Source organism: Gymnodraco acuticeps, unplaced genomic scaffold (assembly GCF_902827175.1).
Source record: "Gymnodraco acuticeps unplaced genomic scaffold, fGymAcu1.1, whole genome shotgun sequence".
NCBI classification, from domain to species: Eukaryota; Metazoa; Chordata; class Actinopteri; order Perciformes; family Bathydraconidae; genus Gymnodraco; species Gymnodraco acuticeps.
In genome coordinates, this window is record NW_022990538.1 from 23,199 (window position 1) to 41,580 (window position 18,382).

General features: G+C 41.9%; 1 protein-coding gene across 1 annotated transcript; it reads left to right on the plus strand.

Moving 5' to 3' along the window:
* Nucleotides 1-621: 621 nt before the first annotated feature.
* slc22a7a (solute carrier family 22 member 7a) lies at nucleotides 622-17,901 on the plus strand. The gene is given in 9 exon segments (XM_034227296.1): nucleotides 622-677; nucleotides 1,425-1,577; nucleotides 2,470-2,640; nucleotides 3,423-3,546; nucleotides 3,843-3,952; nucleotides 7,533-7,753; nucleotides 8,079-8,187; nucleotides 9,293-9,499; nucleotides 17,814-17,901. Coding segments are annotated over 9 exon segments (1,239 nt in total).
* The last annotated feature ends 481 nt before the right edge of the window (nucleotides 17,902-18,382 follow it).

An 18,382-nucleotide genomic window follows, 5' to 3' on the forward strand; every position in this document is an offset into this window, starting at 1 on the left:
TGCAAGGAATTTCAGCCGTGGACAGATTCCCGCTTTGTAAAGGAAGAGGATTGTTATCATAGTGTGTGGCATGCTCCTCATGTGACCTCCTGGAGTACACATCAAAACTAAAACAAGTAGCTGTGAGATACAAAGTCACTTACATTGCTGGAAAATGGAGCTGTCATAATTTATAAACAAGCTACTCAGTGGTGAGTCAAAAGTTTGGGAGGTGATCCAGTTATATATTTTTTAATGGCATAAAATAATGTTATGTGTGACTTCATCCATTATTGTCTCAGTGGTGTTTTTCAATGATCCTCTGCTTGTGTCTGTGGGGAGTTTAAAAATACAAAAACAATCCTGAAGCTCGAGGAATAAATGTAATTTTCATCATATTAAGCATTCAAACCTTGTGTTGTTGTATTCTACTAACACGGGTTATAAAGATTTAATTGATTTCTGGAGGTATGCAGACCAGAGAGGAGGACAGAGTCCCAACAGCTTTGAAACTCAACTGGATAAAGCTGAATTCATTTCATTTTTACAGAAACATGAGGCTCGATGTATCTGATTCTCCTCAAGCTGTGAAAGCGAGAAGAGGAACATGAAGAAAAGGGATCGGAACTGATGCATCCAAACATGGACTGTGGAGACAAGGGCGAGGAAATAAAACATAAAGCTCCAGATCCTCCACTGTCACAAAAAGCTCTTTATTTTTCTCATACTGCCTGTGCTGCAGCACCTCTTTTCACTCTCTGTCTGAAACCAGAGCCCAGTCTGCTCTGATTGGTTAGCTGGCCGGCTCTGTTGTGATTGGTCCACCGCTTAGAGATGTCCCGCCCCCTAAGACTATCACGTACAATGTGTTGGAGCGCTATGGATTTTACCCTTTGCAGACCATTTACAAGCACAAAAAACCTATAGAACACACTACAGGAAGGGGAAACCCCAAAAAACATTAAAGGGCCTCTTAAGAGATTTTAATTATGACCTTTACTGGAAAAGTAGACGTTTTAAGCCAATGGCTGCCTGGAAAGAAGCACATCAGGTTTGAATAAAACATCATTAACCACCATCATCCGGCCGGAACAGTTTGACTTCGGAGAAAAATCAAGTTTGTTCTGCTGCAGGTCAGATGGGAACAGTCAGTCAACCAATTAGGCAATACAATATAGAGAGAAATCATGTGCACACACACACACACACACACACACACACACACACACACACACACACACACACACACACACACACACACACACACACCACACACACACACACACACACAGCACACAACCAGTAGTTAGTTTAAATGGAAAGTCACCATAAAAAAAAGAAAGAAATGTAAGTTGGACAATTCTCTGAAAACTGTGCACTCACTGATGACAGTTCCTGTGAGCTCCAAGACTAGTTGCTAAAGTGTGTGTGCGTGTGTTTTTCAGGTTTGGTCGTAAGTCGATGCTCCTGGTGGCTCTGCTCAGCTCCACCGTGCTGGGAGTGGCCTCGGCGTTCTCCAGCTCCTACGTGATGCTTGCTGTCTGCAGGGCGCTCTGTGGCGTGGCCCCCAGCGGACTCTCCATCATCGGGGTGGTCCTCAGCGGGTGGTCCTCGGCGGGTGGTCCTCGGTGAGAACTCAAAGGGACAAATGAAATAAAATAACACTGATGTCACTACAGTATTTTATTTATTCATTTATTTAACAGGGACAGTGCACATTAATCAACATTTCTGTAAACGAGACTGAATGTGGCTATTTTTCCTCTGTAGTCCCTGGACAGATTCTGTAAGTCAACCTCAAGACACTTTTCATTTTAGACAAGTAAATACAATCAAATAAAAACATGCAACATACAGTTCTGGAAATCTTAATAAAAAATAAAAACAGAACCATAAAACAAACGAAACAGAAAAGAACATAACACAGGCAGTGGAGACAGACAGTGGGTTGTGAGCTGCAGAAGATGTGTCAGTGTTGGCAGAGCTGATTCCTCACTAGCCAGGTTTTGAAATAAATATAGCCTGTAACTATTGGGAAAAGAGCAGAAATGTAGTAATAAAGTTGATGAATGTAAAGTCTATAATTCAAATGTTTTATTTGCTTAAATGACTAATTCATAGTAATGATGTCAAGTCAAAAACAATATGTAGTCTTTTGATTATTAACTTGTTTATTTTTTATAATTTTGTATTTACTTTTCTCTGGTTGAATTTATATTATAGTGAGAAACGGGAAGGAAAAAGGGAATTAATTCATACCTATTATATAATCAATCACAGCAGTTTACCTTTGCCTGTTGTATATTTGCTTTTGACTGCACCTTGTCCATTACAATCTAAAAAGAAATGTGCATTTTTTTATGGAGTTTGGCATTTTTGAACAAACATACTAGCAGGATTCTTGCTGCTCTGAATGTGTATCCTCATGGTTGATTGCACTCATTGTAAGTTGCGTTGGACAAAATGTAATGTAATGTTATTGCTGACTCCCTGCTCAGAATGGACAGACGTGAAGCACCGGACCTTCACCGGCACCATCATGAGTTTGTCGTGGAGTTTGGGGAACATGTTCCTGGCTCTGCTGGCCTACTTCCTCCGGGACTGGAGACACCTGACGCTGGCCGTGACCGCGCCCTGCTTCATCGCCATCATCCTCTGGTGGTGAGTTTGGAGGAAATTCCACACAAAAACAAAACAACCTGTTTGGCATGAAATGAAAATATTATATAAGTTTAAAGCAAAGTTTTGTTATTTAATAAAGTCAATACAAATCAAAGCATTTAACAGAGTTAATCTCTTTCAGCTGAAAGGGCAGTCTTATAGAATAGAAGGGGGGGATGAAACCCTCTTTAATGGTCACACAGCACACACAGTGACATTTGGCCTCTGCATTTAACCCATCCTAGTACCAGGAGTCTAATAGGAGCAGTGGGCAGCTATTGTACGGTGCCCAGGGAGCAATGGGAGTGAGGGGGGTGGAGGGGTGTCCGGTGCCTTGCTCAAGGGCACCACGGCAGGGCCCAGGAGGTGAACTGGGACCTCTCCAAGTAGCAGTCCACACTCCATATTTGGGTCTAGTCCGGGACTTGAACTGGCGAGCCTACGGCCCACAGTCCAAGCCCCTACTGACTGAGCCACTGCCGGCCTGTGTTGCACGAAAAGGTTCGAACAAGATCTGACCACATACGAGAGCAAGGGAAGGGGAAGGTTCTCAGCGAGGTGAATTTACATTACAGGTGAGTGTGAGTGAGTGTTTGCCAGACGGTTGAAACTTGCATACATGTTAATTACAAACCAATGGTCGAAGAGACAGATGTGATGTGAAATGACACTTAATGATACATTTACTCCAACAGTGAGGGGGATGTTCAACAGGCTTTCTGTTCTCCATACTGGCAGTCAATATCTCAGTGTCTTTTAAAGTTTCTTCTGTTTGTGTTCAGGTGGCTGCCGGAGTCAGCACGATGGCTGCTGGTCAACGGCAGAACAGAGGAAGCCAAGAAGTATCTGGATCAGTGCGCTCAAATGAACCAGAAGAATGAGAACATTTCCAGACTGGACTCTGAGGTAGACTGCAGCTGAGTTCAGTCTCTAATCCACATTTGTGCCACGCTGGCAGAACAATCAATGAAACTCAAATTAAAGCCTAACCGGAATGAAATGGATGATAACCGTTGAGCTAATTAAAGGCTCTTAATAGGAAAAAATCTGCGCAGGATATGTTTATTTTATTTGACAGGATCAAACATGCTATAAAAGATGGTAACACTGGAGAACAGTTATTCAGTGAAAGAAAAAAGTAGTTTCTTTCAAAATGATGGAATAAGAAATGGGGCCTGTGTTTGCCCGTGTGTTTGTTTCAGGCTCTGGGAAAAGTGGCTTGGACTGAGGGGTCCGAGAAGAACCACTCCTACCTGGATCTGATCAAAACCCCCCAGCTGAGGAAGATCACCCTCTGCTCCGGACTGTTCTGGTACTGCATCCTCCCCTGACCTTTGACCTTAAAGGTCTCCTATCAAGCAAAATCCACTTCTTCATGTCTTTTATACATAAACATGTGTCCCCTCTGTGTAAAGAGATTCTGAAAGTTTCTCTCATTTTGTCCTGATCATTTATATAAGAACCTGTCTGAAAATGAGCTGATCAGATTTTGGCCACTTTATGATGTCATAACGATGTTTTGTCTTGAGTAACCATTAGCCAATCAGCAACCAAGGTAACCCCCCCCCCCCCTTATCACCTGAATCTCCTCCTAGAGCACCATTGAGTTCTTTGTAACCAAATCTCTCTCAGAGGGGCGTGGGGAGGGGCTCCTTATTTTCATCTGAAGTAACAGACAGAGAATCAGCACTTTGGAAACAGGGCTGAAACAGAGGGGATTATGGGTAATGCTGCAATGATCTGTTTGGGGTTTGGAGTCAAACACTTCAGAGACATGTTTTGTATATATCTGAGACCTATAATATATTGATGAAAAACAGTATATAGGGGACCTTTAAAACATGTGTGTGTGTGTGTGTGTGTGTGTGTGTGTGTGTGTGTGTGTGTGTGTGTGTGTGTGTGTGTGTGTGTGTGTGTGTGGCTGTGTGTGTGTGGCCTAGCATTACAATCCTTGTGGGGACCTAAATCTGTTTACAGTCACGTGTGGAGACTCGCCCCCCTTATGGGGACAAAATGGAGGTCCCCATGAGGGGAATCATTCATTTTAGGGTGAAGACTTGGTTAGGGTAAGGGTTAGGCATGTGTTGGTTATGGTTAAGGTTAGGATAAGTCTCCAGGAAATGCATTTAACCCTTCTCTTGCGTTTCGGGTCTAAAGTGACCGAATGACTTTTATTTTAATCATAAATATTGTATTTTTCATCCAATTGCCTCAATACCTTATATTATCCTCCACACTAGGCCTCTGAACTAGGGATGTGCATCTCCATCACTGAGGCCGATGCGATGCGCATCTCGATACGTTGCCACGATACGATACATTAACGATACATTTGAAACACCAGGCGATGCGATACGATACGATTCACCCCTGTTGCGATACAGTTCGATACGATTTGATTCAACATTATGCGATTCGGTGCGATTCAACACGATGCAAAAATAATGATACTTCAATTTGGTACGACAGAGGATTTTTGTTTTATTCCTTATATGCAGCAAATCATACATTAACAAAAAAGTGCTTTACATATTTGGTACTGCACATCCCATCATGCCGTTTATTTTTTTACCTTTAAAAGCTCTCCAGAGTACAATTGTATAACACCTCACAGTTAAACAATGTAAGGATGCATTGCTCATGATTAACAATGTGCAAATAACAGCTACCATAGAGCAATGCCCATACAGCTGCCAGCCTGATGTGCTTAACACTCATTCATAGGCTAACTCACCAGTGAGCAGAAAGCAGTGGGTTCTGTATGAACAATAAAGAACACAAATAACCTTTCACAAACAGGTATTTCATAACTGCTTACAGTGAGGAATACATTTAAATTATTATTGGCCGTCACAGGCTGCTGTAAACTAAACACCACTCTCTGACAGAACACCTCACTGAGTGATTTAACTCATATGTCTAACTTTGAGGTTTCTCTTTTCAGCCGCAGACCCCATGTCGACTCTTTATGTGCGTCGCTAAGTTCCTCGTACTACTTGTGTACTTTAAATCGGCTCGGCATCGTTAACAATTTGCGAGCGATTTTTCAAGTTGACCGTCTGTGCCGCACACATATACCATCAGGACGTTACTGATGGGGTGCGGCTGAGGAGTGATACTGTGTGTATGCAAGCCCGCATCTAGGACGGATCTATGTATCATGGCTGTAGACCTGTTAAGTAATAAAGATACCTCATACAAAGGTCTACGGATACCTTATTACTCTCCATGACCTGCGGTCAACTATATAGCCTAGCATAAAGGACTATTACACCGTCTTTCTTGAACAATCCGAAGTGTTGCCAAACGTTTGATTTGTAGGTATTTTTCGGTGCGCTGTGTTTCTCTTTCTCCTCGACTTCCGTGTGTGTTGATAACTGAGACTCTCGGCCTCCGTAGTGGCGAAGATATCAAAGATCGTATCTGCTGAGCGTTGACAAGATTAGGGGATTTTATATGAATGAATCGTTTTTTTACCGATGCAAAGACGCTACGCAATCGATGCATCGCGAGTTCAACCCGGTTCAACCCAAACTGTAGCCGATGTGCACTCTTTCAACCGGTGCACTCGCATCTTGAACGTTTATGCCGGTGCACCGATGCGAATCGGTGAATCTTAACATCTCTACTCTGAACATATACACTTGATGATCACCACTTGCATTGCATTTTGAGTGATTTATTCAACAGTGAAACACCCTTGACGTTTTCGGTCAGATTTGACCGCCATAGAAATGAATGGGTATGAGTGTATTATGTTCATCCTGCAGATGGAAAACATCTATATACACACACACATTACAGGAACCTCTCCCTTTCTCGCGCTGTATGATACAATGTATCATACCTTCTCACAGGTGCGAGCTCTGTGCCTCTTGAGAAACACAAACCTCTCACTTTCTCGCGCTAAATGCGCCTCCCTTACTGGCTCTCAAGCAGTCATATTTGTGCCTTGCTCACATTTGACTCATTGACACAATGAGCAGGCGACCGATTAGGCGATTTTCTGTACGAGAGGCCCTGGACACATTTTTGAACCAGATGAAGAGGAGATTGAACCAGATGAAGAGGAGATAGAGGAAGATGTCTCAGAAATGGAAGACAACAGCGATCCAGACTATGAGCCTACAACAGACCAGGAAGAGGCACCTGAGGGAGAGGCCCCTGAGGGAGAGCGCCCTGAGGGAGAGGCCCCTGAGATAGAGGCCCCTGAGGGAGAGGAGCCTGAGGTGACATTCCACAATGTTGCATTGCCAACTATGTGCGTGAACACACACACACACATGTTCTGTTATGGTAAATTTCTCTTTCAATAAATGTTCATTGAGGAAAACAGTATCTGTGTCTTATTTTATATTCAGCACAGTGAATGCTGAACTTGATGGGCCCACCGGTGGGTCCGGACCATGACATGAAACACTGGCTTGCTTGTATCAAATAAATACATCCCATACATCATTGGAACGGGAAGAATCTCAGCCACAACACTAACTAAATCATTTCCATCTCCAGTAAACACAGCCTACATGGCAAGCATTTTTATAACATACAGTAATGTAAAATAAGCACTATCTTTGAACTTACTGCCAAACATAATATGAAATTCACCCCTGGTGTCGTTCTGTCTGTCATCCCTTGATTCTACTTGCTTTGACTGTTCAAATGAGATGTCAACCATCAAAATTGGATAAGGGGTTCCAGAGATATCACTGTGCAAAACCGTGCAAAACATACCGGTCAATTTTGACCGAAAATAGCATGGGAAGGGGGGTATGACCTAACGCAAGAGAAGGGTTAAGTCAATGTAATGTCCCCTGAAGTGATGTATACATGGTATGTGTGTGTGTGTGTGTGTGTGTGTGTGTGTGCTCACTCTGACTCTGTATCTTCAGGTTTGCAGTTGCCTTTCTGTATTACGGGATCAGCTTCAGGATTTCAGGCTTCGGCGTCAGTATCTATCTCACGCAGTTCATCTACGGCGCCATCGAAGTTCCCGCCAAAATCCTGACCTTCTTCGTCCTGGACTGGATCGGCCGGAGGAACAGCCAGGCGTGGTTTCTGATCACAACGGGAGCTCTGATTGGAGTAAACACGGCATACCTTTAGGTGACATGTGTCTGCATTAACATACACTACTGCTGAAAAGTTTGTAATTTCAACCAGTGATGGAATATTCAGATCCTTAACTAGTAGAAGTCCTCATTTGATACTGTAAAAATACTATGTTACAAGTAAAAATATTGCATTGACTTCAACTAAATATCAATTTTAGCAAAGAAAAGCTTGAGGAGAAAGAACAGCTCATTACAAACGTTTTACAATAGTGTCAACAAATATCCAATCTAAAACTTATTAGACAGTGAGATCTTGTTGACATTTCTTGTCTTGTCGGCTGATGTATTTCCCCTTAAATCTTTAATAATCAGATTTTGTTTCAGACTACTCTGTGCTTCGTACGTGCATCGCTGTGGTGGCGAAGGGTTTCTCAGAGGCGGCGTTCACCACAGCGTTTCTTTACTCAACTGAACTCTACCCAACCATCTTGAGGTAAAACCTGAACCTGAACCACAGAAACACCTAAAGGGTCCTGACTGACGATGCTTTTAACTACATAACATACTGGAAAGAGCTTTGAGAGAGACCAATGATGAATTCAATGAAAACTAATCCCTCATTTATCCTATGCAAACAACAAGACTGAAGGCAGATGTCCACTGCAATGTAATGTCAGCAACCCACATGGACCCTGACTTACTTTGAGGATTTCCTAAGAAAAAGTAGCATTGTTTTAATGGAAAAATACTCCGTTACAAGTAAACTTAAATGCAGTCACAATTTTAGTAGAGTGAAAAATCATTCTAAGGAAGTGAGCCGGGCTTTGAAGCTAATTCTCGTAGTGGCCAAATGGTGTTACTACAACTTATGTGTCAGTCATGTGATGCAAATAGTCCCAAAACTACCCTATCAATGAATTATGTGGGGGAAGAGACGTCTGATAATCAAAATATGTTATTTCTTTAAGTAAATCAACTTTCAGGGACGAATGCTTTGATAGCCCTTATTAGGCAAGGCAAGGCAAGTTTATTTATAAAGCACTTTTCAACACAAGGCAATTCAAAGTGCTTTACAAAAATGAAAGACATTAAGAGCATAAAACACATTATAAACATTAAAAAGCAAAGATAATACAACCTGAATAGTTACAGTCCAGTGTAAGATGTGAATAGTTCAATTAAAAATAGTGGCAAAAAGAAAGTCTTCAGCCTGGATTTAAAAGTAATAAGAGTTGCAGACCCCTAACCAAATTCTCACATTCCTCTACCCCTAGTCTTCCCGTGAAATTATAGTTTTTTTGTTGTTTTTCATTATCTGAGCCAGTGGTAGCATGTAGATGTTAAAGACAAGAGGCCCCAAGATGGATCCTTGAGGAACTCCACATGTCATATTTGTCCACTCAGATGTGTTACCTATAGAAACAACTTTTTTCCTGTCCTTTAAGTAGGATTCAAACCAGTTTAGAACTGTTGCCGAAAGTCCCACCCAGTTTTCTAGTCGGTCTAGTATTAAAATCACAAGGTCCTAACCAGCTATACCGTACACTAAGTAAAATAATGAGATGCTGAATGGATGTCTTGGTTGTGTTGTTTGCCAGGCAGTGTGGTTTAGGCTACACCTCGTGTGTTTGTCGGATCGGGACCGCTCTGGCTCCGATGATCATGCTGCTGGAGGACTTCTGGCTTCTTCTGCCGCCGCTGATCTTCGCAGGAACGGGAATCATCAGTGGCAGCCTGGTCTTCATGCTCCCAGAGACGCTCAACATCCGTCTACCTGAGAACATCTTTGACGTGGAGGAGGGAAGGTAGAGTATTTCTTTCCCATTTCTAAAAAACCTGTAAACAAACTCGGTAGTGTTAACTCATTACCAGGTTTTGGACTTATTAGGCGCATTCACACCGCAGTACTTTTCCCACAAAGGTTCATGAGAACTCTTTTGTCGCGTTCACACCAAAAAGAGCCGGTACTAAAATTAGTTCATGAGAACCTTTTTACCCTCTTTTCAGTCCCTGCTAGAGAGGGACTTTCGTGGGAGAAAAAGGTTCCTATTTCTGATTGACTGGGCGGATTGCAAACCACGCCCCGTAAAACTCCCAAAAAGTTTTGTGAAGCCGCCATTTTATTATCCTCGCATTAGCATTAGCATTAGCATTAGCCCAGCGCAGAAACGCAGAGAGACTAATTTATGGCAACACAAAATAAAACATGGGAGCGGTGGAGATGAGGAGGTGTCGGCGTTCTGGCGATTTACTCGGAAGGCTTCAGTAGAAGCTGCTGGGAGTCCCAGCAGCTTCTACTGAAGCCAGTCCCCAACTCCGGGGACTTCCGGCCGGGGACTTTGGGCGGCAGTATACGCCGTGAAGTGGTTTGCGGCCTGCCAGTAAACCCAAAGCAGAAGAAGAAGTGACGTCAGCGGCTTCATTTGCCTAATCCTCCCCCAGGGATTTATTCCGGTGTGAACGCGATCTGTATTTAGTTCATGAGAACTAAAGAGTTCTCATGAACTAAATTCTCATGAACCTTTGTGGGAAAAGTACTGCGGTGTGATTGCGCCTATACATGCATGACTTATGATGATGTTTTTTTATTATGTATTTATTAATATATTAATCTCAGAAAAGAGAAGAGATTAATTATGCCAGATTTTAGCTAATAGCTCATTTCCATCTGCAGTCCAGGTAGGTACATAACAATCCACAAACAATTATAAAACATGATTTAAGTACAGGTTAATAAACTAATACATAGTACAGTTGAAATATAATATTACAATACAGTTAAAATTGAAAAACTCAGATTACATGTTTGGATGACTGGTTGCTTAATATCAATTGTTTTGCACCATAAGAGAATGAGGTGTTTCTAAAACTGCCATGAGTAAGAAGATGTATTAAAGATGGAGATTTGTGTGATTTAATCTACTTAAGTTTAGTTTAGTTAGTTCCACTTAATGCTTAAAGATCAAATGCAAAGCTTTTTGTATAATTGCCAGTACAATCGAAATCATATAGCTACAACCAGGGGCGTTGCCTGGACCTGGAAACATTCGGGGCTTAGCCCACAGTGGCGGCACTACAGTCAAATTGTCTACTGCAAGACTCCCCACACGCACATACACAATTGCGCCATCTAGTGTCACAAACGTATGCCTGCATTAGCTTTGTTATGGCAATAGATTGTGGGAGATTCTCATAGCACGTGAGGATCTCTTGAGGGTAAGGTGCCTGTATTATATCGGTGGACAAAATGTATGTTTTTATTTTATAAGGACAATAACGTACTGTTGTGTTTGTTTAGTTTAATTTTAATTGCTTAATGCTCACAGTCACAGCAACATGTTTTTTGTGTGATTGGCTATTTGCAGTGGCGAGCCGTGCACTTATACCTAGGCCCTCTGACCCCCACCCCCTTCCCTCGAGTTATTATGTCATAAAGTCCGCGATAATAACACCCACCCATTTAGAAGGAAGATATGATTGGTCAATTGTACTGTCATTTGACATTACTCTCTCATTTTAGTTACTATAGCTGGCCCTCTGTGAATTCTAGCTGGACGTCCAACAGCTCCTATCTTCACACTCACAGAGAGGAGCTTCTTTCATTTAACCCTTCACATTCCAACAGAAACTGAACAGGCAGATTCGAAGGATTTATTTCTTTGGAAATGTTATTTTAAATACAATTAAATCAAGTTATTTTGGTAAAAGTAATGAAAAATATAACTAAAATGTTTTTAAATATTATTTTGTAGAATATCTTAGGCCCTCACAGAGTTTTTTTAAGTTTAATGTTTCACATCGCTTATGAAAAATATACTATCACGATACGATCACTGATATTTTGTTGTTGACTGGACACTTCTTTTTTAAAAGAGATAGCATGTGAGGATCTCTTAAGCAATGAAGCTCACATGTCCTTTTTATATGCTGTCAATTGAAATGCTGGAAAGTAATCACCAACTGTGAGTGATCTGTTGCCGAGGGGACAATACACCGCAGTTACATAAGCAGAGGTAAAGTACTATTTTGGGGGAAACTCCCCCAGGAAGATTTTTTTTAAATATTGAAGTTAAAAGCATCAATCTGATGCACTTTGAGAGCAACATTAAGAGATCTATGGATACATTTCTCAAAACCCATATGTAAAAAAAATCAAAGAATCAGAATCAGAAAGGGGTTTAATATTTAAAAACACTTGATTTTCAAGTCACTTTCTGCTTCCTTCCTCACTTGCCGTTTCCCCTCATCACTTGCTTCCGTCATCACTTGCTTCCTTCATCACTTTCTGCTTCCTTCCTCACTTGCCGTTTCCCCTCATCACTTGCTTCCGTCATCACTTTCTGCTTCCTTCCTCACTTGCCGTTTCCCCTCATCACTTGCTTCCGTCATCACTTTCTGCTTCCTTCCTCACTTGCCGTTTCCCCTCATCACTTGCTTCCGTCATCACTTGCTTCCTTCATCACTTTCTGCTTCCTTCCTCACTTGTCGTTTCCCCTCATCACTTGCTTCTGTCATCACTTGCTTCCTTCATCACTTTCTGCTTCCTTCCTCACTTGCCGTTTCCCCTCATCACTTGCTTCCGTCATCACTTGCTTCCTTCATCACTTTCTGCTTCCTTCCTCACTTGCCGTTTCCCCTCATCACTTTCTTCCGTCATCACTTGCTTCCTTCATCACTTTCTGCTTCCTTCCTCACTTGCCGTTTCCCCTCATCACTTGCTTCCTTCATCACATTACCTTTCATTTGCTTCGTTTTTCTCCCCATCATCACTCGCTGTCTTCAGACTCTTTATTGTTTTGTAGGTGGAAGTGTTAGGCTGAATCGCCTTGGTTTGACATTCGCAAATTGGTCGATGACCTCTCCATGGGCCACATTAGCCAAGACCTCCTTCTCAATGGAAATTATGGCCAAATGACTAAGCCTCACCTGGCCCATTGTACTTCTCAGCCAAGTGTGTAGCCTTCGCAGGGCACTGAAGGACCTTTCACAACTGCAGCTGGTGACTGGGATTGTCAAAGCAGCTTGGAAGATGGCCTTAAGAGAGGGGAACATATCCTCATCCAAAAGGGAAAATACACTTTGGATACTTGGCATGTCTTACTCTATCCTGGCAAGGTATTGTCTTGCAACAACAACCTCTTCAGTTTGTAAGTGGATGCTGTAATGTTGTGCAAGATTTTTGAGTGCCTCTTCATTCAGGAAATTCTCAGAAGCAGGGTGACATGCCTGTATGCCGATTCATATTTTTTCCCCAACTCCAGAAAACCTGTTTTGAAGCTCCTCCAGCATTCTGTCGAGAACTGGAAAGAAGATTCTCCCTCTCAAGTCATCTCCTGTTGTCAGGTCTGACCTTGCTCCACATGATGCCTCAACTACAAAGTCTTCCATGTTTCTTCGCTTCTTCCTCTGTGTCACAGTTTCGGGAATATCCAGATCATTGCACAGGGCCTTGGTCTTGTCATAGACCTCATGTGCTTTCTCGTCACTTCGGTAACTTTTCAGTGTGTTCTCAACTGCTGTTTTGTAATTTACTGCCTGCACCAAGTCAATTGTTTCTTTCTGCAGGTATTTGTGCAGGCCCTGAGTGGTTGAGAGCAGTGTCTGGAACAGGACAAGCATGTATATGGTACTGAATTTGCAAAGCTTGCTTTCCAGTCCCTTTGCCAGAGGGGCTGGAAGGCTCCCTAAAGTCTGGATCAAAGCAGGGAGGTTTTTTAGGATTGCATTCACCGACTCAATTTGACATGCCCAGCGAGTGTGTGACAGCTGAACAAGTTGTTTGTTCCCTACCTCTAGCTGTTTCTGAAATGTTTCCAATCTCTGATGGTGGACAAGAGATGTGGAGAAGAAAGAGTAGAGACACTCCAGGAGATCAAAGAAGTCACGTGCCTCTGGGATGGCTTTGCAAGTGGCGCAAAGGACAAGATTGAGTTCATGGGCATAGCAGTGAACATAAAGTGCTTCTGGATGCTTCTCTCTAAACCGAGCTTGTACACCTCTCACTTTTCCACTCATAACAGCAGCACCATCATAACTCTGGGCAACACATTTAAGATGTCCTATTCCATGTTTGTCAAGTAGCTGCTCTATTGTGTCAGTGATGGTTTTAGCATCAAATGCTGCAAGCTGAGAAAGTCCAAGGAACCTTTCTTTCACTGAGCCTTGTGGACTTACATATCGCACACACAATGCAAGCTGCTCTGTGTGATTATCTCTTGCTTCATCCACCATTACCGAGTACATTTTTGCCTCTTTGATCTCAGATATTATCCTTGCCATTATAACGTTGGCGGTGCTTTCAATCATCTCATTCTGTGATGAGGGTGAGAGGTAGGTCACACATGAAGGTGGCTTATAGGTTTGCAGAAAAGGAACAAAGTTTTCAAGAAGCTTCATGAATTCCATAAAATTACCCTTGTTATCACTCTCTGCTACTTCGTTGTGCCCTCTGAAAGCAATCCCTTGCTTCCCAAGAAAGGCTGTCACTGCTGCTATGCGTTTCAGATACTCCCTACGTTCCTGAATCTCACTGACATTTGCAGCATGTAGCTGCTGTGTGATGTCCCTGTGGACCTGGGTGGCTTTAAAGCTCTTCCAGAGAATAATTGAGGCCTTGTGTACGTTTGACTTTTCATGTTCTCGAAAAGAATCCAATGAACGCTTCCAGTTTGTGTATCCTGAGGTGGTGAGGGTGTCCCTTTGATCCCTTGACTGCTTTGGTTTGCCATATATTCTACAACTAAAGCAGAATGCTGCATTGGCAGTTGTAGAATATTCAAGCCATTTAAAAGTATCAAACCAACTTGGTTGAAATGATCTTTTTTGCTGGCCAAACATGCCGGATGGAAAGCAGTGATGTCTCACTTGCCTTGGCCCTGTATCTGCAGTCCCTAAATCAGTTCCCCAGTTACCCATTGACTCTTGTCTGTTCTGATGTTCCTGTTCATTGTTGTTCTTATCTGTTGTATCTCCTTCTTGTGTGTCCCTTTCTCCTGTTCTCATTTCTTCATCCTCTACTCTGTTTGGCTCATCTGTGATGACTGTGTAGGTAAACACAAACAAGTATGTATCAGTTTCCAGCTCTGTCAAATAAATGAATTTCAAGATACACAAATGTGTCTTCATTAAAATGAGTGTCACCACACTGTCACAAAATGTAATACTAACCAATTGAAAATAGTTAAATTTACATTGGAAACCTCTTGTAGATATCACTAAGAGTAGTTATCTGCCAATAGGACAGAATCATTCCTATACAAATGTAGTTTGAGTAATTCACATCCATATATTTCAGTGCTACATTGATGCTTAGCTAAGCTAACTATGAACCACTTTAACTGACAGGACTCAGGAATCAGGATCAACTGTACTACTGTAAAGTAGCTTATAGCTTCATGTCGAACACTGACAGTAAGTCAACATTTCCCAGAGAGCTTTCTTTGAAATCACCAGGTAACGCTAAAAAACACAACATTTAGATTGTATGACAAAGTGTTTATTTAATCTGGCTAGCTATAGCTACTTGCTAACGGTTTAGTTTACCCGCGCGATTCAAAGTAACGTCAACGTAGCGTGTATTTTATGCTTTGCTTACATGTTCGCATAACTTGTAAGTTTACTGACAGGTACATACCTTGTTCACCTGGCTCAGGTGGTGGCTCTGGGGTTGTTGTGTGAGCCACCACTTGAGAATTGCCGTCTTTTTTATTAAAAAAACTTCTAATGTCCATCTTCAGAATCTCCGCGTCCGGGGCTGACAGTTTAAAGTGTAAACATTGTCACAGAGGAGAGGTGTACCTGTCAGCCAATAAAACACGTTTATTTCCATGCAACTCTCTGATTGGTCTGGTGGCGTCGTCTTGCCTCTGTGTTGCATTCACTGAACATGGGAAATTACATTTATGCCGTCCGTCCTATAGGTAAAGTAGGTTAATGTATTATATTATTGAGGGAGAATTTGTCCGGGGCTAAAGAAAAAACATCCGGGGCTAAAGCCCCGGATGCCTACCCCAGGCGACGCCCATGGCTACAACACTATCTAAGATATTGCAGTATTAAAATCGGAGATAATATGCGTCTGGCAATGCGCAATATTTATTTTGTTCAACCCCCAACACCAAGTCCGACGATTTATTTTCTCAGCCGCTCCTCCGCAAGATGGCGTCGCGTGACGTCACAGTGGCCAAACAAACAAACTTTGGCTTATCGCTCACAGCTGCTTCCGCCGATAGTACAACTTAGTTTCGTTATCATGTCTGATTCTGAGTAGACTATAGACTAAAAGCTTTAGGAATCCAAACTATAACATATAATAAGTACCCTGTATCAAGATTGATGCAAAACAAGTGAAATTTGACCTTTTTAGAGAGGTTTAGAAAAATAAAGTCCAGGCGCTCTGAGTGAGCCTCTGAATTAGCCCAGAGCGAAAAATGCTCGCAGCGGCTTCCGCCGATAGTACAACTTAGTTTCGTCTATCATGTCTGATTCTGAGTCGGAGGCCACCCAATATCTGGAGTATGTTGTCGACATCCAACCATATCTATACGAGCCTCTGATGTCGAAGAGGAAATACAAGGAAACGTCACCTGATATCACCGATGAAAGTGCTGATGGCGATGATTCAAGTTCGCCATCTGAGGAAGAGGCCGAGGGTGCTGAGAATTGGTGTAGATGTGGAAACTGCCGAGAAAACAAGTGCTGCCACAACTATGGGAAAGTGAAGGAAGAGATGGGAGAAGAAGTCTGCATCACCGACTGTAGGACGTTCGACATTTTCCGTTATGAGTGGAGGAGCGATGAATGAGCTGCAGATAAACTACAATGCTAACAGTGAATTAGCCCCGAGCGAAAAATGCTAACCTATCACTCCTAGCGCCCTTATTACTTATCCTAGCTCCACATCCAACACATTGTTTATGATCGTAAAGACACAGAATCTAACGGTGCCCACCTCTATAAGCAATAAAACTGCAATTCCGTTATCTGCTGTGCTCCGTGCGCTTTGAAATCTAATCAAAAGTTGTTTACCTCAATTCTTTGGCGTTTCTGCATCACCCGGCTCTTTCGTTCTTTCAGTGGTTTCTTGTGCTGAAATGTGGAGGGGACGGCTCCGGGTTTCAGCCTCCGACGTGCTATTAATGCTTCTCCACCAACAGACTTCATGATAGCAGGATCAACGTCGTATGCATCACACGCGAAGTGGTCAGAACACAACTTGCTCCATTTTGTCGGTTGCCATCCAACACGATTCACTAAAAAAATCAATTTTTTGCGAATGATTTGGTCTTTGGGAAATGCATGTAAAACTCTCCCAGATCCCGCAAAGTTCGTACAACAAAAAGCTCAACAATAACCCATGTTAATTCAGTTTTCTTTTCGAAAAACATGTGACCGAGACTGCCGAGTCGGGATATTTGGTCCAGAGACTGTTTGGCCACTATTACGTCACGCGCGCGGAGGCTGCTGGGAATTACATGTCAGAAATTCAGACGGCTTTGGGTCGAGTTTTGGATCAATAAAAAGCTTTTTTTTGGGTGTATTATCTCGATTTAAATAAAATAAAAAATACAGGCAGTCTTAAAAACAACATTTCTATAAAAATGTAGCATATTTGGAAGCTTTGCATTTGATCTTTAAAGACCTTCTGCTTCTTTGATAGTTACAGTGGTCACAATCTGCAGTAGTGCTCATAGAAAGTTGCCTACATCTTAGCTACTAGCCATTTTATTAATCACTTTTTTTGTTATGTAACTACTTGACTGGACCAGTGCATCTAGAAATGGCTAATATTGCGGTGATGTAAGCAATTGAATAAAGTTAAACATCAAGCTGCAAACTCCGAGCCTGAAAAATAAAGCTAATCCAGAAGTGGCTTGAACCTGCTTTCTCTCTAATAAACAGGAGAAGGCAACTCCACTGGTAGGTCTTATTTGTTGAAGTGAAATGTATGACCCTATAAAGCAGATGTTGTAAATGTGTAGCACTTGTAAAATGCACTCGATACTTTTATTAATGGTTTCGGAAAGAATGAAACAGCAGATAAACTCGTACTATTATAGACAATACAACAGTTATTGGTAAATTGATTTAGACAATATACTTGTGTTCCTTTCTGTCTAGGCACAGGCAGAGTGAAGCAAACAGAGACGCTAAGATTGAGCTTAATGAAATAAAGTCTAATGAAGTAACAGCATCAAAGGACAACTGATGAGCTGCAGGACGAGGAGAAGCTCTCACTGGAAAACAGAGGAATCCTTGCTGCAGTTGAACGTAGATGGATCGGTGCTTTTTGATTTTCATTTCAACCTCAGGGGTTTGTTGCAGAATGTATAACTCAAATAAAGGTTGAAGACTCATTAAAACCTTCTGCTGAAGACGCTCAGCTGTCAACCAAACACTGTAAAATATATACTATTTCTACTTAAAGCAAACTAATACTATGTAAACAAATATTGTATGTACTGTAATGGTCTAATTAATTTTACTTCTTTTGATAACACATTAAAAATCACATTAAAACACTCAACCAACTTCAGATGCAGTCATTTTCAATGACAGTTAATGCACTTATAATTTTTTGTAATCTCTTTTTTGTATTAACATGGCATACAACACAGGAGAGGAAAGAGACTGGGAGACGTTTTCCTTTAATGCTTTATTGTTTTTAATGACAATGCTAAAGTGGTTAT